The sequence below is a fragment of the Melanerpes formicivorus genome, unplaced genomic scaffold (genome assembly GCF_026170545.1).
Source record: "Melanerpes formicivorus ecotype bairdi unplaced genomic scaffold, bMelFor1.0.p_v2 SCAF_58, whole genome shotgun sequence".
In the NCBI taxonomy this organism is placed as follows: Eukaryota; Metazoa; Chordata; class Aves; order Piciformes; family Picidae; genus Melanerpes; species Melanerpes formicivorus.
The window spans coordinates 724,168-750,696 of NW_027142410.1; the positions used below are offsets into that span (position 1 = coordinate 724,168).

The 26,529-nt window shown below is 46.6% G+C and overlaps 1 protein-coding gene across 4 annotated transcripts in view; it reads right to left on the reverse strand.

Annotated features, from left to right (window-relative positions):
- Window positions 1–26,529, reverse strand: part of MAPKBP1 (mitogen-activated protein kinase binding protein 1) — a 124,391-nt gene that overhangs the window by 24,187 nt on the left and 73,675 nt on the right. For 3 of the 4 annotated variants that reach the window (XM_068161397.1, XM_068161399.1, XM_068161400.1), the window contains exons 7-21: window positions 24,897–25,034; window positions 23,902–24,084; window positions 23,279–23,296; window positions 22,607–22,767; window positions 19,318–19,507; window positions 17,753–17,899; window positions 16,690–16,874; window positions 16,486–16,577; window positions 15,992–16,117; window positions 14,190–14,260; window positions 13,017–13,138; window positions 12,028–12,103; window positions 7,833–7,944; window positions 7,090–7,153; window positions 4,114–4,239 (exon numbers count right to left, since the gene is read on the reverse strand). In XM_068161397.1, the coding sequence (XP_068017498.1) occupies window positions 4,114–4,239; window positions 7,090–7,153; window positions 7,833–7,944; window positions 12,028–12,103; window positions 13,017–13,138; window positions 14,190–14,260; window positions 15,992–16,117; window positions 16,486–16,577; window positions 16,690–16,874; window positions 17,753–17,899; window positions 19,318–19,507; window positions 22,607–22,767; window positions 23,279–23,296; window positions 23,902–24,084; window positions 24,897–25,034 (1,811 nt within the window). The remainder of the gene's footprint in view (window positions 1–4,113; window positions 4,240–7,089; window positions 7,154–7,832; window positions 7,945–12,027; window positions 12,104–13,016; window positions 13,139–14,189; window positions 14,261–15,991; window positions 16,118–16,485; window positions 16,578–16,689; window positions 16,875–17,752; window positions 17,900–19,317; window positions 19,508–22,606; window positions 22,768–23,278; window positions 23,297–23,901; window positions 24,085–24,896; window positions 25,035–26,529) is intronic. The other variant, XM_068161398.1, reaches the window with a different exon arrangement.

The window sequence follows — 26,529 nt, forward strand, 5'->3', positions numbered from 1 at the left end:
CCTGAAGAACTATTCCATTTTAGTACCATGCCTGGATCTTGCCCCTGTACAGTTGGGCAGAATCAGCTCCTAGTCTCTAAAGGGTCTGCCAAAACAGAGTCAATGGCAGAGAAGGACCTTTAATTAGGAAGTTTTCAGGACACATACACAGACTTTAAAAGGCCACATATCTTTATCAGAGAATCACAGAATTTCAGGGGCTGGAAGGGACCTTGACAGATCATCTAGTCCAACCCCCCTGCCAGAGCAGGATCACCTGCACCACATTACACAGGAATGCATCCAGATGAGTTTTGAGTATCTCCAGAGAGGGAGACTCCACAACCTCCCTGGGCAGCCTGTTCCAGTGCTCTGTCACCCTCACAGTGAAAACATTTTTCCTTTTGGAGTTCTAGTGTTAAGATATCCGATGCTAGGTACTCTCTCTCTCTTTTGTGTGTGTCCTGAATTCAACTCTTCCTTCTTTTCTCAAAACAAACCAGACAAGAATGGCAAGTATCCATTTTAAAGAAGTATGTTTGTCAGCATTCTCACTCTGATCTTGTGCTACTTAAACGCTCAGCTTTAGGGGCATATTTATGAAACTGCAACATTCTGCATGGCAGGGATCACTAGCAGATTGCTTCCCACTCCCTACCACCCCGTCCCCCACACAAACACACAAGGTGCCTGAGGGTTTTAAAAAGAAAGTTACCCTGCTTTTCCCCACAGAAAGATCACAGTGCTGCTGACTTCAAAGTTTCCCTGGCATTCCAATTGCAGTCATTCAGCACAGACTCAGGCACCACTTCTGATCTGGCATCAAAAGCATGCCCCGTTCGGAACCCTGGAAACCACACAGCTTTGCTGGGCTGGACCAAAGCCTCACTGAGAATTTGATAAGGAGGTCTTCTTTCCAAATATATCTGAGACACAGAGAACTTCTTCAGCATCCATATTTAATTTGGATAATGTTTCTCTCTGCTGTTATTTATACTAGAGCTTCAGTGAAATGGAAAACACGATTTTTAAAATGAAAAACATAGAACTGCTCAGCTCAAACATGACTGCAAGCCCTGCAAACATTCCACAGCAGAATCAATGTAAAGCTTCCCTCCCAAAACTTAGGGCAAGCTTTTCTAAACCCGAATCAAAATCAAACCCCTGTGGTAAGGCTTTTACAGGGTTCCTTCTCTGAAAATATAAATGCTTCAAATCCAAAACGTACCAGCACCATCAGTCAGGCACAAGTTCTGTTATCCCAAACAATCAAAGCTCCTCACGTTCAGCAGATGAAAGAAAAGCAGACATCTGCAATTGTCACAACCTGAAGGCAGAACTGAAAGCCTCCCAGGGGCACTGTGGAGAACTGTGGGTCACACAGGTCAGATTATATCCAAAATAACACAAGGTCCCATAAAGATGAGTCAGGAAAAACCCTTCAGAAGATGTAGTCTTTCTAGAAGTTTTTGGAGGGACTGAAAAGGGTCAGGGTGGATGAAGAGAGGTTGAGTCAGAAAAACCCTTCAGAGGATTTAGTCTTTCTAGAAGATTTTAGAGGGACTGAAAGGGTCAGCTTGGAGAGAAGGTTGGATGAAGAGAGGTTGAGTCAGAAAACCCCTTCAGAGGATTTAGTCTTTCTAGAAGTTTTTGGAGGGGCTGAAAAGGGTCAGCTTGGAGAGAAGGTTGGTTGAAGAGAGGTCATGGTGAAGGTTTACAAATCCATGGGGACTAGAGATAGCTGGATGTAGAAGGACAGTTGACCAAAGCTCACAACATTCAGAAGTAGGGAGCTTCCAGTGAAAGTAGCAGGGGTATAGTTTTATAGAGACAAAAAAGTCCTTCTCTCCACAGACAACAGTAAACCCTGGGAACACATCACCAAAGGAGGTTGCAGAAGCAGATGATATTACAAAGTTCAAAAAGGATTTACACAAATTCAGGGGACAATGGGTCTGTGACCAAATACTAAAGGGAACAGGTAGAGATGCACCTCCCAGCACCCCTAACATAACAATTGAGCATGAGTCAAATGGGCCAGAAAGGTTCATAAAACAAGGCTCACAGAGCATCTCACTAAGTATCACCTTCCATTGCCACTGTCACAGGCAGAATACTGGGCTTCATGGAGCTCTGGTTTGACCCAGAAAGGCATCCTCTGTGTGTTTACACTTCAGATATTACTAAATTGGGCCAATTCCCTCCCCGCCAGCTGCAGCTGGATAAAGACAGCACTGCCCTAAACCGGAAATTTTCAGTTCCCCACTGCCTGCTCAGCTCAGTTTTGTTTCTCCAGTATCATTTTGATTACTCCTCCTGTCATACACTCAAACTATGGAGCTAGCAGAATGCATCACTTCTCTCACCAAATTCTAGCAACACTATTCCAGAGAAAACCTAGTAGAAGAAATGACGTATCACCAGGCAGGGGGCTTGCTTATGACACTGCAAGTCCTTTTGAGACAACAGTTTTACACTGCAAGGAGCAACCCAGCTCTCCACTGCAACCTACACAGCCAGATTTTGGCAACACAAGCAGGGCAGGTACAGGGCACCTAGAAAACCAATCTTACTCGAGTTCATTAGCTTTCCTTCTCCCACCTCAGTAACGCTGGTCCAAGAGGCTCTTCCTCCATATTCAGTTCTCAGTCCAAAAATGCTCTGGAGTTCTGTCTTTGCAGGTCGCCAGTGACCACGGCAGTCGATCAAAACTGAAAACAAGCTTTCAGAGCTGACCAGACAAGTAGGTTCCAGGCTTGCAAAGAGGTTACCAAACAAGTTTAATAGTTCTGAGCTTGGCGTGGCAGTAACACCGCCCTTCAGCAAGCGTCTGTGACGGAAACAAGTATCACCTAATGCGGAAGAGGGCCGGGATTATCTGTCACTGGCTGAGCCTGCCTAGGGTAAGGCTGCAGCTGCTGGAGCGATGGAGAGTCTGCTATAAAAAGCATGTTGCCTGACAGCTCCAGAATTTTGGCTAGAAAAAAAAGGCTTCCTGAGTTCTCCCAGCATCCACACCAAAAGCACTTACTAGACAAGACTCGTTTCAAGAATGAGCAGATCAAGACTTTCCCAAATGAAACTATGCAGACAGACTTGTTTCAACATCACTTGCTCCCAAAAGGAGTGGGAAGGTCCTTGCGATACTCAACACAACCACCACTGTGGTAAGTCCTCCAGTGTTTTGGCAATTGTGTATCCAGAACTCAATTTGTAGTCATTTGGAGGGGGAAAATTGAGGAACATGCCATGAAAGTTTTGTGTGTGTTGTTTTTTCTCCACTTTGATCCCACACTGGCTTGTTCAGAACTCTCTCCTGCACTGCTAACACTCCAATCAGACTCAGCTACTTACTAACTACAGAGAAACCAAATATATTACCCTAATAATCCATAATCCCCTGTCACTCTTGCTCTGCTTAAAAACAGGGTCTGTGTTTAAGCACCACTTTTTAAAGAAAGGTCACCAGATAAATTTAGATATACTCAGTTTCTAGGCCGTGGCAAATCTGTTTTTAGGCATGCTGTTTACTGAGCAAAAAATAATAATGTGATTTAGCTGCCAAGAACTTTTCCCATGGAAATGATTTTTATATTTATTGTTTATACTACAATTATTTTTAGGTGACCTTTTTCAAAGCCTCTGGAAAATATTTCACAAAGACACAGCACAACTGCAAGGACTCTTTCAGAGCGATAATCAAAATGGCAAACTCAAACAGCTCATACCTTAGTAGTGACACTGCAGAAAACAGCTTGGAAATCAAATTCAGCCTAGGTCCAGAGAACTTTCTTCATGAAGGAGCAAGGCTTCCCTGGTGGGATGCTGTGTACCAGCTTCGGTAGTGCCGGGTAAGATGCTTATTGAAGTTTTTGACCACAACATTCAACTCAATGAAGATACAAGGGGCATTGCATATATATTGTCATCAGTTAAACACCACTAAGTATGTCTGGAAAATCAAAGTCAGGCTTCTGTACCCAAAGAAGGGAGGCACAAAACCCATGGCAAATGCAACAGAAGAACAAGAGAACATTTTGCTGAAGAGAGGAGGAAACTTACAGCTGCACCTCAATGCTATACTTCATTAAACCCTAGAAAGCCAGTCACCTCTTCCCAGCCTATTCTGCTCACCTCATGAGTCCAGTTGCTTTGTGTGGAGGAGACTTTTCTGCCTGCTTCCCTCTCTGCTTCATGTCAGACAGTCGCTGCCGCATGTTGATGGTCATCTCTGAGCTCAGACGCCAGATGAAGATACAGCTGGAAGAGGGAAAGGGTGAGGCTTAGGTCAAGTCTCAGCTCAGTTTATCGACATCAGTTCCCATTGTGGAGGCAAACAAGAACCCTTCTGCCTGTGGCAGGGACACACACATAGAAACAGCTTTACAGAAATTCAATCCCATCACAAACCTCATGACAAAAGGCTAAAACCTGCCTGGCTGACTCCCTGTGGGCAAGAACAACCACAGAGATATGTGCACGGACTCCTATCTGACCAGCTGCTGGAGGAAATGCCATGACAAGTTCCTCAGTGGTCAGGAGGATAAGAGGAGCCTACAGAGGTTCTTGGCATCCTCTGACAGTAGCTAAGCTGAAGCATCCGATTGCAACTGCTCCCATGGGTGAGGCCTTCCTCATGCCCACCACCCCACAGAGTTTCTGGGGTGTAATAATGGCTGTGGTTACGCGGCAGTGCTTTTTGTACTCAGGCTGCTGTTAATATTTCACTCAGATGCCCTTCAGAAAACTCCTAAAGAATTTGGTCAATGGATTCAGAAGTGTTTGAGAGAGGGTAAACAAACAACATGATCTCACTTTCTTCAGACAACTGGCTAAAACCTAAATTAAATAAAGAAAAAACTCCTCATCACGTTAGAGAACACCGTATCTCATCTTCAGCTACTAGAATGTAAAGTAACCACCATTCTCTTTGAACTTTAAACTCAGCACTAACTCTTTTCATCTCACCCACCTTTCCTGTCTAGCTGGGTACACTCACACTGACGTAGAAACAGAGGCGGTGCTTTTGCTATCGCTCACAAAACCCTGCAGCCCGCTCTGGAATTCAAAGAGGATTTAATCCACTTCCTCAAGGCCCGTCAGGGCCACCGCACTCATGGGCACTCCAATTCACAAAGGAGTTTTCAGTGAGGGGCTTTCCCTTCTTCCTTGCTAGTCTGTAAAAATCCATTTGCTCTGCCATTTTGAACAATGGCCACGAATTTCAGTCTCCCTGACCGGAGACAAGTGCTGCATGTGCCAGGATCCTGGACGCCTGCACCTTCTCTGTTTTCTCCTCTTGTGAAAAGACGTTTTTAAAGGCTTTTATATTCCTACCACTCAGAAAGAAAACAGAAGCCCCACTTTGTGGTCTGTGGAGATTCGAATGAAAAAGTAAAGCTTCCCTTCCTGCCCCCAGTGCCACTGCCTTTGTCACAACACTCAGGAGCATCACTCCCAGCTACTGAAGCCACACACAGACGCTTCCCTTCAACAGTCAGTGTGCCGTCATCTTCCCGCCCCAGCTTTTCAGCCAGCAGAAAGTGGTGAGGCACTGCATCTGGGAACTATGGCAACCTGAGGCAGCCAGCTGCTTCCCCTCAAGCAGCAGCTCTTTCCAGAGTAACAGCAACCATCAACTGCTGCTGAGAAAAATACTGAAGAGCAGGAAACAAAACTCAGAAAGCAAATCTGGTTTGTTCATTTTTGCCACCCCCACAGTTGCAGACCCAGAGCAGCAAACAGTATGAACATTAAACATTTGACACAAAGCATGTTCCCACCTACTCCTTTTGCTGCCTTTTTTCTTCCCCCCTTGCAGTACTTTTCTCATATGGGTCTTCCAGTCCTTGTGGCCTTCCTCATCTGTTTTTCTTTCTATTCTGTTTTATTCTCAGCACATGCTGATGTCTGTGAACAGACTATCTTCCTGTTCTCCATTGAAAAACATGCTTCTGAATTTCCTTACAGCAAACTTCTTCTCCACCTCCTGCACACCCTCAGTGAAAAATACTATTCTTTCCTTCGTGGCAATAGTAAGTAAGAGAATGTTGCCCTAAATCACAAGGATCACTAAGGACCTCAAACCTTCCATGCTTCTGGAATTTATCAGAAATCCACAAAAAAAAGAAGGACTCTCTTTTGCAACTTTTCCCCTAATCTATTCACTCACATGAAAGGCAAAGAAAGAGAGAAACTAAAGTTACTTCTTACTGAAAGACCAACTAAAGAGACTTGAGGTGATGTATTCTATGTTCTGTAACAACTCGCCTTCTAAAACTCTTTTACCAGTTCAATTGTGTTTTATTAATAGAAAAGAGGTAGAGAATCTGGGTTGCTCTGGCCTTGAAATAGTACTTCAGGAACCATCTTTCTCAAAGGAAAAAATTTATTTCAGTGTTTATGTACCTAAGCATTTGAGATTTAAGCATTCACCAATTCCCAAAGCGGCAGGACCACTCACCTCTGCAATCATCACGTTAGGCACATCCTCTCCCTTGTTCCCTTGGGCTCTGGCTAGTGATTACTTAAGCTTTTGGTGACCTGATTTAGCTCACTAAATCAGCAGAAAACTCAGCTCAGGGGGAGGGGGCTGATGTAGTGACCTGAATCAGCTTAATGAGGGGTCAGCCACAGCACAGCTGACTTAGGGTAGTGGGGAAGGGGACCAGATGGACAGGATCAAAGAATGGGGATAGGCCTGTCCCTTTTGCTGCAAGACAGGCTCATTCACCTCACCAACAGGAGTACTGCAAGACAAGGTTTTGGCATCACTGGTAAGAACATCACAAGCTGCCTTACATTACAGACCTGAAGGCTGGTGAGGAAACAGGCCATATTCCTGCCTCCTTTCCAGCAGGGAACAGTACTTACACTCAGAAAACCACAGGGGATGTACTTCGAATGAGCGCCTCATTCCACAGAAGGTTAATATAAGCACTGTGAGCTCAGCCCACAGGAGAAAATTAAGATTCAGAAAGCTCTGAAATGTATTTGTAATTCATAAAGCATTTTTTTATTACAAGAAAAAAAACAAACCTACCTTCCTTCAGGATACACATTACATCTAGTGTGAGATGGCATAAGCTGATACAAACAAGCTTCTCTTACCTGTCACCGGAAACAGAGATCAGATGTTTGCAGTCGTTACTGAATTTCATCCCAGTTACAATCTCTGTGTGAAATAAAGCACAAGAAAAAAAAACACAAAATAAAGCTACATCCCCTGCCAATGGGCAGAAGAGATCATTAGCCAAACAGCCTATCTGTAACTCCAGCGCTGATGAAAGCCAACACGCTTCACAGATCAATATGCCCCAATTACCATAAGCATTTAACAAGGAATCTGGGCTTGGCATGGAAAGAGAACAACAAAATTAAGCACCAAGACTGAAGTCTCTTTATGATAAAGCAACCCCTGTGTGGTAGGAGCTGAGGGTATATGATGAAACTTAGCATACCCCAAAAAAACACCAACTGCCTTAAGGACTATTAGAAAAACTGTGTAAACAGATACATGGCCTGGCAAGCATGTGGGTGATTGTGTTCTGCAATGCAAAGTGCAGTCTGAAAAAAGCTGGAATTACAAGGAAGCAAGCTTTTACAACTCCATTCAACTACAACCTACTCCAAAATAGCTGCAGGGTAAACTCTAGTTTTAGGGAGGAACCATCCTGTGTGACCTGCTCCAGGTGATCCCCATCTGGCAGCGGGGTTGCACTTGTTGATCTTTCAGGGTCCCTTCCAGCCTCTAACATTCTGTGGTTCTGTGATCAGAAAGCTTTTCCTGGTATCAGACCCTGCTGCATAGTCATCAGCAGAAAATATCCACTTCCAGAGTTCAGGTGCCTTACCTGAATGTCCATACATGGTTGCCACACACTCTCCAGAATAGAAATCAAAGATGGAGAGGTTCTTGTCAGAACAACTGGTTGCAATATAAAGACCAGATGGATCTGTTTGTACCTGGTTTAGAAGAGAAGTGCAAAGAGCTGGTGAGAAAGTGCCTTCAAACTGCATGAAAATGGTCCAGAATACCCAAGAGAGTCCTAGTAGTTAACAGAATAAAATGTAAGTAGCTCCCACAGGATTCCAAATTGATGAGCAGGCTATCCAGCATCCCAGAATGCATCTCCAAACCAACTAAACTTAAAACTATCTCCATCCTAATCAGATATTAAAGACACTTATACTGAATGCAGTAATGTGCCACGGGAGGTTTAGGCAGGATATCAGGAAGAAGTTCTTCACAGAAAGAGTGATTGGCCATTGGAATGTGCTGCCCAGGGAGGTGGTGGAGTCATCATCACTGGAGGTGTTTAAGAAGAGACTGGATGGAGAACCATGGATTAGTTGATTAGATGGTGTTGGATGATAGGTTGGACTCGATGATCTCAAAGGTCTTTTCCAACCTGGTTAATTCTTTCTATTCCATTGTGAAGGCAGCACCCCCAATGGACAGACTTCAACCTCTCTCTCAAAGCTGGTGAGGGGTTTGGAGCACAAGCCCTATGAGGAGAGGCTGAGGGAGCTGGGGTTGCTTAGCCTGGAGAAGAGGAGGCTCAGGGGAGACCTTATTGCTCTCTACAACTACCTGAAGGGAGGTTGTAGACAGGCAGGGGTTGGTTTCTTCTCTTCCCAGGCAACCAGCACCAGAGCAAGAGGACACAGTCTCAAACTGCACCAGGGGAGGTTTAGGCTGGATGTTAGGATGAAATTCTTCATAGAGGGAGTGATTGCCCATTGGAATGTGCTGCCTGGGGAGGTGGTAGAGTCACCATCACTGGAGGTGTTTAGGAAGAGACTGGATGGGGTGCTTGGTGCCATGGTTTAGTTGATTAGATGGTGTTGGGTGATAGGTTGGACTCGATGATCTCGAAGTGGTGACACATGGGTTTGATGGGTGACCACTAGATGGATAAGGAACTGGCTTGATGGCCGCACCCAAAGAGTGGCTGTCAATGGCTCCATGTCCCAGTGGAGGCCAGGGACAAGCAGAGTCCCTCAGGGATCAGTCCTGGGACCTGTCTTGTTCAACATCCCTGTGGGTGCCATGGACAGTGGCATTGAGTGCACCCTCAGCAAGTTTGCTGATGACACCAAGCTGTGTGGTGCAGCAGACAGCTGGAGGGAAGGGAGGCCATCCAGAGGGACCTTGACAGGCTGGAGAGGTGGGCACAGGCCAACCTCATGAAGTTCAATAAGAGCAAGTGCAGGGTCCTGCATCTGGGTCGAGGCAATCCCAGGCACAAATCCAGGCTGGGCAGTGACTGGCTGGAAAGCAGCCCTGAGGAGAGAGACTTGGGGGTGCTGGTGGACAAAAAGCTCAACATGAGCTCTCAATGTGCTCTTGCAGCCCGCAAAGCCAATCAGATCCTGGGCTGTATCAGGAGAAGTGTGGCCAGCAGGTCAAGGGAGGTGATCCTCCCCCTCTGCTCAGCCCTGGTGAGACCCCACCTGGAGTACTGTGTCCAGTTCTGGAGCCACTATTACAAGAGGGATCTGGAGGTGCTGGAAGGTGTCCAGAGAAGGGCCAGGAGGATGATCAGAGGGCTGGAGCACCTCTCCTATGAGGACAGACTGAAGGAGTTGGGGCTGTTCAGTCTGCAGAAGAGAAGGCTCCGAGGTGACCTCATTGTGGCCTTCCAGTATCTGAAGGGGGCCTATAGGAAGGCTGGGGAAGGACTTCTCAGGATCTCAGGTAGTGATAGGACTAGGGGGAATGGAATGAAGCTGGAGGTGGGGAGATTCAGGCTAGATGTGAGGAGGAGGTTCTTCACCATGAGAGTGGTGAAACCCTGGAATGGGTTGTCCAGGGAGGTGGTTGAGGCCCCGTCCCTGGGGGTGTTTAAGAGCAGGCTGGATGAGGCTCTGTCCAGCCTGATCTAGTGTGGGGTGTCCCTGCCCATGGCAGGGGGGTTGGAACTAGATGATCCTTGTGGTCCCTTCCAACCCTGAATGAAACTATGAAACTATGAAAGTTCTCTTCCAACCTGGTCTGGTCTATTCTATTCTATTCTCTCCTACCTCCTTTTAACCACAAAGATCAAAAGAAAAACACAAAGCCCCACACACATGCCAAAAGCATCCTGCAAAAATTATCAGAGTGGAGAGATTTAAGTGAATTCTTAAAAGACTCCCCCATTGATTGAGAAGAGGAATAAAAAAACAACTCAACACTACCAGAATACTGTGATACAAGAAACCGTCTCTGATAATGATGCTGTCAAATCTCCAGCATTAGTAACTCTTTGAGTTGGGCTGGGTTTTCTTTTCATATACACCCATTTGCTGCTTTACCGTGGATCAAACATAAAATCCCTTCCAGATGCCTCACTAGGTCTGCAGTGGCACTACACAACAAATACAGCTGCTGTCACCAATTGTCCTGCTTTGTCCTCTGTAGAACTTTAAAGAGCTGAGCAAAAACGTCTGGGTTTTGAGGGAGACATGGTATCTAAATAATGATAACTTTATTTGGTTATAGTTAGTTTGTTGCTGTGGTCTTTTGCTTCCAATGTCACTGTTTGGCTTTCCCTTGTTAGACTGCAATGTGTATTATCTCAGAGCAACATGAAAAATCTAATCCCTTGGTTATGCAATTGTCCTAAACGTGAACAAAGCAACATGAAAAATAATCAAGATTCCCTACTTGAGCCACACATGAAAAAACCCAACAAAAACCAACAAAACACCCAAACCAAGGGATATTAAAACCAAAAATCCAGCTCCCAGCAATATTTCATGGTTTGTGGTCTGAAAAGGATATAACCAAGCACCTGAGCTTACCAGCAGCACAGTGCAGTGTGTATTTTTCATCACTCTAGCTTGAAAAAACCCACCCTTTCAGCAAATACAATAGGCAAAGAGAAAGAGAACAGAAGATGTGATGCTGAAGCTGTTTGCTTTGCTCTCCCTTTTTCATAGTTTCATAGTTTCATAGTTTCATTCAGGGTTGGAAGGGACCACAAGGATCATCTAGTTCCAACCCCCCTGCCATGGGCAGGGACACCCACACTAGATCAGGCTGGACAGAGCCTCATCCAGCCTGCTCTTAAACACCCCCAGGGACGGGGCCTCAACCACCTCCCTGGACAACCCATTCCAGGGTTTCACCACTCTCATGGTGAAGAACCTCCTCCTCACCTCTAGCCTGAATCTCCCCACCTCCAGCTTCATTCCATTCCCCCTAGTCCTATCACTACCTGATATCCTGAGAAGTCCTTCCCCAGCCTTCCTGTAGGCCCCCTTCAGATACTGGAAGGCGACAATTAGGTCTCCTCAGAGCCTTCTCTTCTGCAGACTGAACAGCCCCAACTCCCTCAGTCTGTCCTCATAGGAGAGGTGCTCCAGCCCTCTGATCATCCTCCTGGCCCTTCTCTGGACACGTTCCAGCACCTCCACATCCCTCTTGTAATAGGGGCTCCAGAACTGGACACAGTACTCCAGGTGGGGTCTCACCAGGGCTGAGATGTTACCCAGATGTTCACACCCATCAATAATAAACTAGACTGTTTCAGCTGGAAGGAACCTACAATTACCAAGTGCAACTGTCTGACCAAGGCTGACAAGTTAAAGCATGTATTAAGGGTGTTGTCCAAATGCTTCTTAAATACTGACGGATGCAGAGCATCAACCACCTCTGTAAGAAAGCTCGTTCCTGTGTTTGACTACCCTTCTGGTAAAGAAATACTTCCCAATGTCCACTTCAGACCTCCCCTGGCACAGCTTTGAACCATTCCCATGAGTCCTACTTGTTTTTACAGCATGGGCCTATGCCTCACTTCAGAAACAGGACAGAGAGAGGAGTTATACATCAACTTCAGCATCCAGTGATTCCTTGCCTGTTTAACCTGATGGAACCCAGATACATCACCAGCCCTTCAGGATGGAGGTAGGAAAAAGCAGCAGGAGGATAAGGGACAAAGTATGCAGGAAGAAGGAAAAAAGCTACCATGTTCAGATTTGCATTTCATTTCATGCAGCCCTGAGCTGCATTCATAAGGAATGGAAAAAAGGAAAATGGGAAAAAGAAAGGAAATAGCTTACTTTGATGAGGGTGCCATCTTCTCCTTGGGATCCCTTGTAAAGTTTCTTCTGCTTCCCACTGCTTATGTTGAAAACCCTGAGGGGGATGACATAAGACAACATCTCTCATCTTGCCCAGATACTGCTGTGTGGGTCTTGTCACCAGGATCCTTTTCTTTTTCTGTTCCTTATTTCACATGACATACAGGGTCAAGCCACAAGATTTGCAGAAATGACCTCTAGGAACTATCACCACCAGTAACTTCAATGGTTTGGGAAACCATGTTGAAAGCAATGCAGAGGAACAAGACCAGACAACATAATATCACATTATCTGAATTAAAATTGAGTCTTGATTCTCAAGCCTATAATCAAAGACAAGTACAGCATCATGGCACTGCAGGAGAGGTCGAATGGGAGGGAGAAAACCTTGTAATGGCTATTGGTTTTGCAGCAAGGACAGCTCTTAGTAAGCCCCAGTAAGTCTTCCCTGCTATAAAAATACCTGTGGCTCCTTCATACTAAAGGAAAGGGTTAAGAGAGAAAGAAGCTTTCTTTACATTAGACTACAAATGCTAACTACATCAGTAGTGGCATTTAGCTATAAACAAAACTCTGGGGATCTCACCCAGATAAAACAGGAGGAGACACAGCTACAGCCCAACTCCTTTGAAGAAACAGAGTGGAGAAACGGATAAAAAGGGAGCAGCAAATGGATTCCACTAGGCCAAAGGCAGTCACACCTAGCTCAGTTTTAGGTTCCTACAGTCCCAGCTATTCAACAGGACTTCACAGGTTCTCACAAGACTCCCATAGGCATTTAGATATACCCACAGCTTTTTATCAGCAAGAGGAAAGGTAGAGTTTAGCCTCACAGAGTTCGAGGTGAGGCTTCAGATTTGTGTGAAAATGCCGTGTCAAAGAACCTAGAGGCAACCATGGAGAGGGGATCACCTTGGCCAACTCAGATGTGACTGCATAAACATTTTCCAGACAAGAAGTAAACTAACCTGATGTTACGATCCTGGCATCCGATAGCTGCGTATTTCCAGCTGGGGTCCACGTCCATGTCGTACAGAGTGGTCTTCCTGACAATGTGATGTGTTCGGGTAAACTGAACCCCTTCTCCTGTCTAAAGAGTGTGGTAAAGGCTGTGTCAAAATCAAGTAGCTAACCCATTACTGAAAACTCCTAAACACAGATAGAACTTCTCACACAGCCAGCACAACTAGTCCTTCCACATCCAGCTGGAGGCCAGTCACTAGTGGGGTCCGCCAGGGATGAGTGCTAGGCCTCATCCTCTTCAATATCTTTATTGATGATCTGAATGAGGGGTTTGAGTCAGTCATCAGTAAATTTGCAGATGACACCAAGTTGGGATCTGCTAGGGGGTAGAAGGGCTCTGCACAGGGACCTTGACAGGCTGGACAGATGGGCAGTGTCCAACATGATGCATTCAACAAGTCCAAGTGCTGGGTGCTGCACTTTGGCCACAACAACCCCATGCAGAGCTGCAGGCTGGGGTCGGGAGGTTGTAGCCAGGTGGAGGTTGGTCTCTTCTCCCAGGCAACCAGCACCAGAACAAGAGGACATAGTCTCAAGCTGCACCAGGGGAAGTTTAGGCACAAGGTGAGGATAAAGTCCTCCACAGAGAGAGTTGTTAGCTGTTGGAATGTGCTGCCCAGGGAGGTAGTGGAGTCACCATCCATGGAGGTGTTCAAGAGGGGACTGGACGTGGCACTTGGTGCCATGGTTCAGTAGTCATGAGGTCTTGGGTGACAGGTTGGACTTGGTGATCCTTGAGGTCTTTTCCAACCTTATTGATTCTATGACTCCCACTAACCAGGTCTGCCAGAAGCAGCTCAGTCTGGTGGCACAATGAAGTCCTCCTTCTACCCCACACTCTTTTACTACTACTCACAATAGCCCTGGCAGCAAAAGAAAAGCAAATATCCTAACAATCCTTTGCTTTGCCCCTCACTGAGCGAGGTCAGCCTGGGAGCAGCTGCTGCATGCTTCACAGAACTAGTTTTCTAGGTGTAACCTCTCACACTGAGTCAGTGGGAAACACTAAAGCTGAAATAGCAACAGGGTCCTACAGAAACTCTGATACCACTCTTTAAAGGAGTTCCTTTGTGGAGAGATTATTTCAACAAGAGCACAAAAAGCTGTGGCAAGGTTACCTTCTGCGCCGTGCGGAAATAGATGCTCTTGTCTGCCCCACAGCTTATCATTCTCACTTTCCCATCGTTGGCTGGAACAGAAAAGCAGGAGCTGATCAAAGATGAATGCAGATGCAAGGTGGGGGAAATGTTGCTATTTCTACCCCTGCTCATTTATTCCTGTAATGATTAGCTATGACTGACTCCTACCCGCCGCAGCAAAACAGAAGCCCCTTCGCAGCGTTTGGTAGTGCTCAGGGTGCATAAGGATAGAATAGAACAGAACAGAACAGAATAGAATAGAACAGAACAGAATAGAACAGAATAGAATAGAACAGAACAGAATAGAACAGAATAGGAATAGAATAGAACAGAACAGGAATAGAATAGAACAGAACAGAACAGAACAATAAACCAGGTTGGAAGAGACCTTCAAGATCATCGTGTCTGAGGCTTTGCACAACAGATTAGGTTGTAATTCTGTCTTCTCCCTCAACAGTATGCTCACCTGTTAATTCTCTACGTGCCACAGCACACTGTGGCAAGAAGACAAGCTCATACTCAGTATGAGCTGAAAACAGACAACAGGCACTTTTCAGTCCTTCAAGTCAGTCACATTTCTTGCTGCCCTTTGTTACTGCATGATCAGATCTCCCTTCTTCCCTTAGCACTCTTTTGCAACCCCTGGTAAACTTCCACATAATAAAAATGGATCCAGTACCACACAAGTGCACTCGAACTGCACCCACTTAAGAGAACAACAGCATTTTGGCTGACAGACTAGCACAAAGGCCTTCCCTAGCAGCCTTTGAGCGCAGCTCCCCCACCTCCTAGTTATTTAGCTGGCTGCATTCAGTCAGCTCATTGCTAAGACAGACCTATCAGAGTAACTTTTCCTGGCTGTGGGGCTCCTTGGAAAGAGTGTCACAGTGGCTTTGGAGAACCTCTGCTATGAAGCTTCAGCAAGGTCCCTTCACTTAGGGGCTGAGGCTCTCACCCTTGAACCCTAACACACCTGTGCCTGGCCACGCAGCCTTCGGCTCCAAATCCTGACCCTGACCCATTTGCTTCCTAATTTGAACTCAAACCCACCTTGCTGCTATGGGCTTGCCTGGCATACACTGAACTGCAGCTGACCCTGATCACTGTCTCCAGACTGATTCTGACCTTGAAATGCTGATCTGTCTTACCACTACTGATTTGTCTGGTGACCCAGACCAGCGGCTGAATCTGGTTACTGTTACTGCACTTGATCTGTTCCCCCTTGCTCAGGTGTTATGGGACTTCCCCAAGGCCAGTGAGGCCTTTCTGTCTCAGTTTCTGGCTTTCCCTGGCAGAGCAGCCAACCCTTGTTGCTTCCCTACAAATGCACAATACACCACACTAACATGTGGCTCTCAGTAATAACTGAGTACTGGGGATGCTGTGTGCTCCACTACCATAAATGCAAAGTCTTAGAGTGGTTTGCATTAACAAAGTTATTTGTGACTAGTTAATCATCAAATGGTTTTTGAGGGTTTCTGGGTTTATGGAGAATGACTTCCACAGTTCTCCTCACAAACAAAAAATAGCTGTCCAAAGAAATGCTGAGGACTTCAATCAGAAGAAGTTTCTTGAGTGGAGAAGCAACAGAGGAGAAAAAACAAATAGGAAAAAGAACACAAATATTGCCAGATGCCACCTTCTGCAGCTAGAAGATGACAAAAAAAGCAGCTCCAGCTTTAGCCTGGCCTAATCCAGTGTTTAAGCAGCTAGAACTAGTTTACAGCCACAATGGGAAAACAGCAGTCTTCCAGCTTCAGAGGGAGACCATGATTCTCTACCTGCAAACTTCACAGCAGTGATGGAAGAAGAATGCTCATCCAGGGTCTGCTGCAGGCTGTAGTCCTTCCCAGCATCCAGGACGTGAATCAGTCTATCCCGACTGGCTGAGGCTAAGAGCTTTAAGCCTGTCAGAAAGTTAAAAAGCATGCAAGACCATTACTAAAAAGTCATTCACTCTTACAGTCACTATTGTAAAATGGCTTTTCAAGAGATAAGACATGATGGTGTAGCTAACTCCATGCATGGACATAAAGGAAGGCCCCTGGATTTCACACTATATAAACAGACAGAAGTTTCAAGATCAACCTAAAATATTCCAAGTATGAGAAAGAACCCTTTTTCAATGTCAGGCTTTATTGGCCCATTGCTACAAGCCTGCTCTGAAATCCAGAAGTAGCTCATCACTGAAATACCTGACATAGCATGGCTGGACATTCTGACTTGCTCACCACTACATTCCTATGCAGAAGGGAAGAAGCTCCACAGCATTTACCTGTATCAGGTTTGGAGTACTCCAGACAGAGGATCTCGGAATCATGGGCTTCCACCTTCAGCATTTCCCTCAGAGAGTGCAACTCATATATCCTAAGACACAAAATGGCTGATTGCAGTGCGTTTCATAAAATTAGCAAGACCTGGGTTTGATTCATTTGGATTGCCCAGCCTGCAATCTGCAGCAGCAGCATTTTGGGATTACCTGAGGGTGCCTATCCTGTCCCCTGAGGCCAGGTGCTCCCCACTGGGACTCACGCAGACAGTGCGTATCCCCACCTTTGTATCCATCACTTGTGCATCAGCTTTCTCTGCACTTCCTGCTGTGTTGTAATCAGTGTCCAGAAGTACCTGAGTGTTGTCGTCTACATAGATGATTTTCATCAAGTCCTGAGAACACAACACACCCAGAAATATGAGCTGGTCACAAAATATTAAAGCATCTGCCTTAGAAGCTGGGCTCCTGGCCAACACACACACTTCACTGGCAGCAAGGCTGCAATTAGAGGGATCTTTTAGCTAGCAGCAAGCACACAGCCCTGTCATACTGCAGGATGAAAGTTTCACAGCTGTCTCACAATCACTCCTGCAAAAGATTTCACTTCAAGCTAGAAACTAACAGCACCTCCCACACAGCAGACAAGCTCTGGGATTAGAGATCACAATACATCAGGGGACACAGTCAGAATCTGCCAAGACTTCTAGGGATCATCCAAGTCAGCCCATGCCTTTTGAGAACCAACAGAAAAAGCAGGAACTTTTTCCACTACCAGCAGATTGCTGACAACAGGCAGGTCAGGGCTGTTGTGCCCATGGATCTTCCAGCTCAACTGAGAATGGGAACAACCACCCATAAGTAATCACTGCTTGTTATCATTATCCTCCCTCTGATATAGATGAAGTGAGTGTAAACTCTTTCTCATTCAAATCTCCCAAACCTCTGCCTTTATTTAATGCAACTTTTTCAAACTAATCTTGAAGTGGTTACATATCACAGAGGAACAGCTTTCTGGAAGAACATGGCATGAGCCATTTTGGAAGAGACTAAGCTTGATGAATCCTTGGGTGGTTTCTGCAAACAGACAAACTATCTTTCACCTGATACTCCCTTAGTGTTTGTTCATACATTTTAGCAGACTTGTGCTCTTTTACAGAGAAGCTTGTCTTGGCTTAGCCATCCAAAGAAGTTTGGGCATTAACTTGGGAATGCCTATGCACGAGAAAGGGAAACCCCAAGGGCAGGGAGGTGATCAAACCCAGGCTCTTACATTGCTGAGGATGTTTCGGTGCAGGGCTGTGCCATGAATGTTGGAGCTCTCAGTGTTCCACAGGCGAATGGTGTTGTCAGAGGAGCACGTGATGAAGGAACCAGGGGGGAGGCATGGCTGGTTGTTGTCCTTTACCTCTGGGTACATCTAAGGGCAGGTAAAAACAACCTCTGAATGAGACTGCCTGGCAGCTGGCATCCTAGACACTGGTAGCAAGTTTCAAGCTAAAGATGAAAGGGTTGTCCTCTGTATTTTGTAAAGGCAAGAGCCAATCAGTTCTCCTAGTGAAAATCTGCTTTTCATGTTCACTTCATACAAATTCTCACTGAGCTTCCCTGAACATAGAACATCTCCTTAGGAAGCATGTGACAAGCCAACATCCTTTATTTCCAACAGTTCAAAGACAACACCTTAAAGACTATGCAGCAGCAATGCAACAAAAACCTTGCACGGTTGTCTGCAACTTCCAACCACCACTGTCGATTGGTAATGCAGAAGGAAAGGGTGAGATGCCATTAATAAATAATAGCCAAAAGAGTCTGCAATCTCTTCCTACTTTCTTTCCACTTCCCCATTTCCTGACCACTCTTGGACACATTTCAGCATATTAACAATTACATTGTTTCCTGTTTTCCCCCTGAGGGAGAGCCAACTAGACAGACGAGAAGATGACAGCCACTTGGAAGGCTACTTCCAGATGTCCTAGAACAGGTTTAGAAGGACCCAAAGTGAGATCTCAGCCCTTTCTTCATGGGGAAGCACTTGCTCACCACTGACCTCAAATAAAATTTTGAGGTCAGCAGTAAACTGCTGTGCATTTTGTGAAAGGAGCCCCTGCATTCAGCTTTGCCCAGTTGTGCTCCTTATCCCACCTCTCACCTTTTACCGGAGAGACTTTCTTCCCTGTAACACACTGTTTCTACCACATTTGTTCAACTGTGCAGCCAAAGAACTGGCCCCAGCTCCAACTCAAGCCCCGTGTCAACCACATGAACCACAGGAGGAATGGGCCACAAGGATGATCAGAGGGCTGGAGCACCTCTCCTGTGAGGACAGACTGAAGGAGTTGGGGCTGTTCAGTCTGCAGAAGAGAAGGCTCCGAGGTGACCTCATTGTGGCCTTCCAGTATCTGAAGGGGGCCTACAGGAAGGCTGGGGAAGGACTTCTCAGGATCTCAGGTAGTGATAGGACTAGGAGGAATGGAATGAAGCTGGAGGTGGGGAGATTCAGGCTGGATGTGAGGAGGAGGTTCTTCACCATGAGAGTGGTGAAACCCTGGAGTGGGTTGTCCAGGGAGGTGGTCGAGGCCCCGTCCCTGGGGGTGTTTAAGAGCAAGCTGGATGAGGCTGTGGCCAGCCTGATCTAGTGTGCGGTGTCCCTGCCCATGGCAGGGGGGTTGGAACTAGATGATCCTTGTGGTCCCTTCCAACCCTGAAGAAACTTTGAAATTTAAGTTGATTTTCTCTCTCTCTGCAGTTAGTGTTCTCATTCAGCTTTGGCAGCTCTTTAGATGGCTTCCTTGGCTGAAAGCTGCAATCCAGCACTCATGTCTGCAGACAGCATACCTCAATGTTCCACACGCAGGAAGAGTGGTACAGAGCGGAGTACACCTTGCCCACTTTCTTCGGGTCTTTGACATCCCACACGTAGAGGCTGTGGTCATTGTAGACGCAGGAAAGCCACTGGTTGGTGGGGTCAAAGGTCAAGGCAATTGTGTCTGGATACTTTGCATCAGCCACACCAGAGAAAAGGCGACTGCACAAAGAGAGAACAACAACCCGGTCAGCTTGTGCCCTCCGGGTGTCAGAGCCAGGAGGTGAAGCAGGAGTGCTCAGATTCTCCACAGGGCACTGGCGAGGTAACACTACGCTGTGGAATGTGTAAGCAGGGAGTGTAGCCGGCTGGGAAGATTTGTCTCCTGAACAACCAGAGTCCCAAAAGAAGCCTGGAAGTCCTATGGCAAAACTAATTCTCCTTGCCATCCAGCTCAGAGTCCCACCATAGATGGCAACCAAGATTCCCTGAAGAAGGGCCAAACTGGACATTTGATCATCACCAGAGATCATCATTTACTCCTGCACAGCCAGGTGGTAAAATCCAAGTCAAATAAGCTCAAAACACAGGGGAGGGTGGGGATCATCTCTTGGTGGGTACTATATTTGTTCTCTGATTGCAGGAACTGCTCTTGTGTGGGACCAAGCCAAAGAGCAAGTACTGCACTCAAAGACGGGAGCACCCTGGCACAAGGGACAAAGAAACATTTCATTTCAGCAGATGCTTGTCTGACATGCTTCCCTTCCACCCCCACACTACACAGCCCATCTTGGTGCTGCTTAAAAGAGCTCACCAGATGGGAAAATGTAGATGGGTACAGTCCCTTCTAAATAGCCAAGCTCTCCAATGCAAACTTAATACCAGAGGGATTCTGCAGAACAATAAAACCCCTTTTGCCCCAGGTTAGACCACGATCACACCATGTGAACCCTGTGTGTCTTCTATCAAGTCCTGCTGCCATGCACATAGAGAAGGAGCTGCTCTCATAACTTGAGGTGAATGCAGCCATCCTACAGAACTCCTAATAACATCAAATAAGGTAGTTATAACCTCAGTGCCAGGCAGTTGACAGCAGGTAATTTACAAGGACTCATGGAGATGCAGGGACGAGCACCAAAGCACATACAGCACACAAGACAATTTGAGTCCTGCTTCTGCAGGTACAAAGCTTTGAGGACTAGAAGAGAACAGCTCAAAACCTATGAAAAAATCAAGTCACTGATACAACTAGGAGCAGTTCATGGCAGGCAACTGGCATCCCACAGAGAAGCTCCGGCATGCATGGGAATATAAGGAGTCTTGTGTTTCGAGCTGCTTTGGAAGTAACATTAAAAATGTTACAACTGCTGTTAAGATTGTAACCAGCCCAAAAATGCATGGTTAAGAATCACATCAATATCTCTGCTGCTCAGCTGATGCCCAAGAGCAGCACAGAGTGTTTTTAAAGGGTCCGTGTATGCAGTTGCTTGAGAATAGGATAGGATGGGATAGGATAGGATGGGATAGGATAGGATAGGATAGGATAGGATAGGATAGGACCAGGTTGGAAGTAGATCTTCAAGATCATCGCGTCTAACCTATCAACCGATCCAACACCACCTAATCAACTAACCCATGGCACCAAGCACCCCATCCAGTCTCTTCCTAAACACCTCCAGTGATGGTGACTCCACCACCTCCCTGGGCAGCACATTCCAATGGGCAATCACTCTCTCTGTGTAGAACTTCTTCCTAACCTCCAGCCTAAACCTCCCCTGGTGCAGCTTGAGACTGTGTCCTCTTGTTCTGGTGCTGCTTGCCTGGGAGGAGAGACCAACCCCCACCTGGCTACAACCTCCCTTCAGGTAGTTGTAGACAGCAAGAAGGTCACCCCTGAGTCTCCTCTTCTCCAGGCTGAGCAACCCCAGCTCCCTCAGCCTCTCCTCACAGGGCTGTGCTCCAAGCCCCTCACCAACTTTGTTGCCCTTCTCTGGACTCGTTCCACCAAGTCAACCTCCTTCCTAAACTGAGGGGCCCAGAACTGGACACAGGACTCGAGATGTGGCCTAACCAGTGCAGTGTACAGGGGCAGAATGACCTCCCTGCTCCTGCTGGCCACACTGTTCTTAATGCAGGCCAGGATGCCAATGGCCCTCTTGGCTGCCTGGGCACACTGCAGGCTCATGTTCAGCCTACCATCGACCAGCACCCCCAGGTCCCTCTCTGCCTGGCTGCTCTCCAGCCACTCTGACCCCAGCCTGTAGCACTGCATGGGGTTGCTGTGGCCAATGTGCAGAACCTGGCACTTGGATGTGTTAAATCACAGCACTAACAGAAACTGGTAACACCAGAAATTGAGAGAGTTCCTTTTCTGGCTTCCTAAATGGAACATCCTTATCACCTACTGATCCTCTGGAGGGAGACTATTCAATGCATTGTTTGACCCTTTCCCTCAAGTTCTTACAAAAGGTTTAAAGAAAACCTGTTGAGATGCAAAGGGAGGAACAAAAGACAAAGAAAAGAAACCAAAAGAGTATCCATCTGTAGACTTGGGAACTCCAGATAGCCAGTGGAATGGTGGCTGGTGGATTTGTACACCTTTGGATTACTTTCCCCACTAGTGACAGAAGTGAAAGAGGCCAAAAGAAGAACACTGGGAAAGGCTCCAACCAGGCCTGGCAAACAGCAAGACATGAAGGGTTCTCTTCAGCATAAGCCTTCACAAGCTGTCTGACAACTGTATGGAAATCACACTACCCAGCTCAGTAGGTGAGAAACAGGGAGACAAGGCAGAAGATACAGGAGCAAGGTAGGAAAACAAGACAACAGAATGCACAAATTGAGGAATAATTAAAACTACAAACTACAGTAGATTTGGATCTATAAAAGACTGCAAAGGAGCCTTTGGAAAAACACCCCAGGAGAGCCTGGGTCTCTTCGCAATGTCATTACATTGCTACAGAGAAGAGCCTTCAGCCCTCACCAGAGACAAGCAAAGAACTTGCCACAGTACTAGAACAACTGAAGTGCACCACAGCATTCTGTGCCTTCTATCTGCTTGCTCATAGCAACCAATGTCAAAAGACCATCAGGCCCAAGCAACCCAAGGGAGAAGAGGAGCAAGATATGCTGTATAGTCCAGCAACCAGCTGTGGGCTGTAGCCCAGCCATGCGAGGCAGGGCTTCAACGACTCAGGGAGACCTACAACAGGCTGCCAGTTGTAATCCATAAACAGGGCCCACACCAGATAGCAAAGATCTGGGGAGGGGTTCTAACCCCCACAAGCCTCCCTTGTTCCCCTTCCACCCTCTCCACGGTACCTGGCCTCAGTGATGCTCGCAATGTCTGTTCCCAGGAAGTGTGGCTTGGGCAGGGTGGTGACAAAGTGAAGGTTCAGAGGGTTGAAAATCCGCACGGTGCCATCAGCGCAGCCACAGAAGATGTAGTCGTGATTCACAGAGATGCAGTTTGCCACAGTGGTCTGGGGAGGACACAGCACACAAGAAGGCAAATAAGCAATGTGTTCTCGCTTCAAAGGTCACCAGACACACAACGGGAAGAAGAGCAAATTGACAGACAAAGGACCATGGTCAGAAGAGCTGAAGTGAAATGAACTCAAGCCCTGGGAGTAAGGAGACCCTAAAATTCCATCTTTCCTTTCTGAGGAGCTTCCTAGCAAAGGTGTATTGCAGATTCCAAGCGGTTAAGGAAAAGGCCCAGCTCCTCTGCCATCCATTGTGGTGGAGGTCAGCAGAGCTATACATTTGCTGAGTCTTACTCTGAATGTTGCTTTTTGCTCCTCTGTGACCTTCAGCACCACTGGCAGACAAGCAGCAGCACCTCACACCAATACATTACCTGTCACAAGGGACTAAGAAAAGAATGGATTTTCTTCCCCTCCCATTGGGATCTGTACCAATGACAGAAAATGGCACAAAATGGAGTGTGGTGACAGGGGGATGAGTTCAATGCAAAGCTTTTTTCCAACTTACTGTGAAGCTGTCTGTATTCTGAGCGAGAGGGAAAGGCAGATTTTAGAGAGGAAACGAAAGAAAAGAAGAAGCATTTCACTTGAGTGGCAGCATGGATAGACTTTTTTTTCCCCCTTGATTTTAATACAGTGGATCCTTTCAGGTGAGCATCTTGCAGGCAAATAAGCACAACCACATTCTAACTATGGCGTAACGTGGTGGTTTAGAATAGTCAAACCAACTAGTACCTTGGGAACCTGCACTGGAGATGCACAAGCCAAGGAAAACATTGGTGGATGGAGAGAAATCAGAACCCTTCTAGAACTCCTACTTTTCCAGGTCAAGCCAGGAGGGACAACACAGGGGTGGCCAAAGTTACATAAGGACACTGCTTTGCCAGAAGAGCAGTAACTGTAACGCTGAGGTTGAGAATGAAAGAGCCTCAATGATTAATAAACCCCCTTTGCCAAGAAGCAACACTATTTTTGCCTGGCCTTCCAGAACAGATCACAAAGTGGCAGAGACCCAATGACTTTCGCTGCTGGTGGCCCAGCATCTCGCGCTCCCTGTACCCTTGTTAGTTGTTGTTCCTGCTCTGCTTCAGCAGGCACAAATATTGCAGGACAGGAGGATGTAAAACTCACCCTCAGCTCCACCCATTTGTCTAGCAGCCTTTTTTCATTGAATTCACAGAGCAGGCCTGAGGATGTGATACAGAAGGTGCTGTCAGCTTTTTTGCCCCTTCCACAAGCCACGTCTGCAAAGAAGTTGTTCCTCAGCTCTCCAAGCAATCCTGAGCGACCGAGCAAGGGGACTGTAGCATTGACCTAGAAATAAAACACAGTTTGTTAGAAAAAGCCTTGAGTACTGAAATGGCTCCAAGAAAGAGAGCTGCAAGCAGCCTCTGAGGAGAGGCATGTTTGACTCGCTGCAGACCTATTGGTTGCACGGTGTATGGGGACCACCAGTAGCACAGAGCACTGTTAGTGCCACTGAAACTACACATCCAAACACAGGACCCAGAGACAGCAGGGCAAACCACTGCAATAACCCTTCCATGGTCAACCCATGATTTATGCCATATGCCAAAGCAGAGCCCAAGCATGATCTTAGAGACCTTTTCCAGCTGAAACAATTCTGATGCTATGAAGCAGGAACATCTGTTCATGAGCATACTGAACCATTATCACGTGTGAATTCTGTCCCTCAGAGAAGCATGGCTAAAGGTTTAAACAATCTAGCTGACACTTCAAAATAACACTGACAACATTTTGAGATACTCATACCGACATCAAACCACTCTCCCCACCTCTGTATTCCAAAATGTTCATTGACTGCAGCTCTTCTCTGTTTTGTTGGGGTTTTTCTCTGTCCTTTGGGTTATGTGACTACTAAAGAGCAAGCATGCTGCTATGCAGGCTCCAGGAGCCATACCTCTACCTCACTGTGGGATAAAACAAACTTTGGTGCTACCAACCCATAGGGAGAATACAACTTGAGACCCAGGGGTAGAGGACTATGCTTGAATCCCAGCAAAATCTAACAGTTTCCAGTTCCCACAGCTCAGTGGGGCAAAATCCACCCTGCCGTAAGATGGAAATGCCTGTTCACAGCTTGGCCTTGTTGCACCTTCTCTCACCTTGGAGGTTTTGCTGTCATCCAGGTACCAGAACTTGATGTGTCGATTTCCAGCAGTGACAAAGTAACTGCAGTCCTCTGAGAATGACACAGCTGTCACTTTGCTTGAAACTTTGTTGGCTGCCACTACAATGTTTTTCTGGAAACATAATTGTTTAGATAGCTTAATTTCTTTGCTCAGTGAACTCATTCTTCAATTTTCAGTTCCAGGCACATATCCAGGACAAGTGCTGCAGCAGTGAAAAAAGATGAGGCCCAAACTATTTCCCCTTTGCCCCTGATTAGAACCTCCCCAGCATGAGCTGGGAGCAGTGGTTTGGCAGATAGTACAATTCACATTTACATTCATTTCCACTTCCACACTGACTAGGACGGAGAACACATCAGCAGGTACCAGTGCCTGCAGGAACTTGCTGCCTGAGCCACGATAAACACGTTGGTTTCACAATCACTAGAAGCTTGGAGCAAACCCATTTCCCTTTCTAAACAGCAAAAGCATATACAGGCCAGCACAGGAAGGAGCTCTCCCAGCTCTCAGGCAGCAAGGAGGGCCAAGCATTCAAGGTGGGGAGCAGGTACTTCCTGCAGGGAATACAGTACCTGATTCCTCCATAAATTCTCTCTCCTCTTTAAAAATGTGACATCGTATCAAAAGACCCAAATCACACAAAAAAACATGCCTGGGCTGGAAGGAGGAAAGCAGAATCTGCTACACTTCAAACATGCACCTCAAAATGCCAAAGAGTTTGGGAAATGAAGAAGAACATGGCAGGGACAGAAAACAGAAAGACACTGCCCAAGCAGAACAGGCAGACAGCAAGAGCTCCCTGTCTACAATAGCAGCACTCAGTTTTCCTCCTCCTGCTTTCCCCAGGGATCAGTAGAACTGAGAATAAAGAAGTTTTGCTCTTTGCCTGTGGTGGGTTTCCAACCATTCAGCACATTGTTGACAACAGTGGACCACTTTAATCCCCTTGTGTTTCCTTGACCCTTCCTTTCAGGGTCTTGGTAGCTCCCAGTCTTACCAATGCAATGGCCTCAGCATACAAATCACATCACTCCAAGAGCCCCACAGGACTGTGTGCTGACAGATCTGAAGCCCTATGAGGAGAGGCTGAGGGAGCTGGGGTTGCTTAGCCTGGAGAAGAGGAGGCTCACAGGAGACTTTCTTGCTCTCTACAACTACCTGAAAGGAGGTTGTAGCCAGGTGGGGGTTGGTCTCTTCTCCCAGGCAACCAGCACCAGAACAAGAGGACACAGTCTCAAGCTGTGCCAGGGGAGGTTTAGGCTGGATGTTGGGAAGAAGTTCTTCACAGAAAGAGGGATTGGCCATTGGACTGTGCTGCCCAGGGAGGTGGTGGAGTCACCATCACTGGAGGTGTTTAGGAAGAGACTGGATGAGGCATTTGGTGCCATGGTTTAGTTGATTAGATGGTGTTGGGTGATAGGTTGGACTTGATGATCTCAAAGGCCTTTTCCAACCTGGTTAATTCTATTCTATTCTATTCTAAACCAACTCCTGCACCATCACCAACTCCTGCACCATCACCATGGAGGACCCCTCAGCCCAGAGTGAAGGAAAAGCAAGGGGGACAGGCGTTTGCATAAATTCTTTCCAAACAGCTCACAGAGAA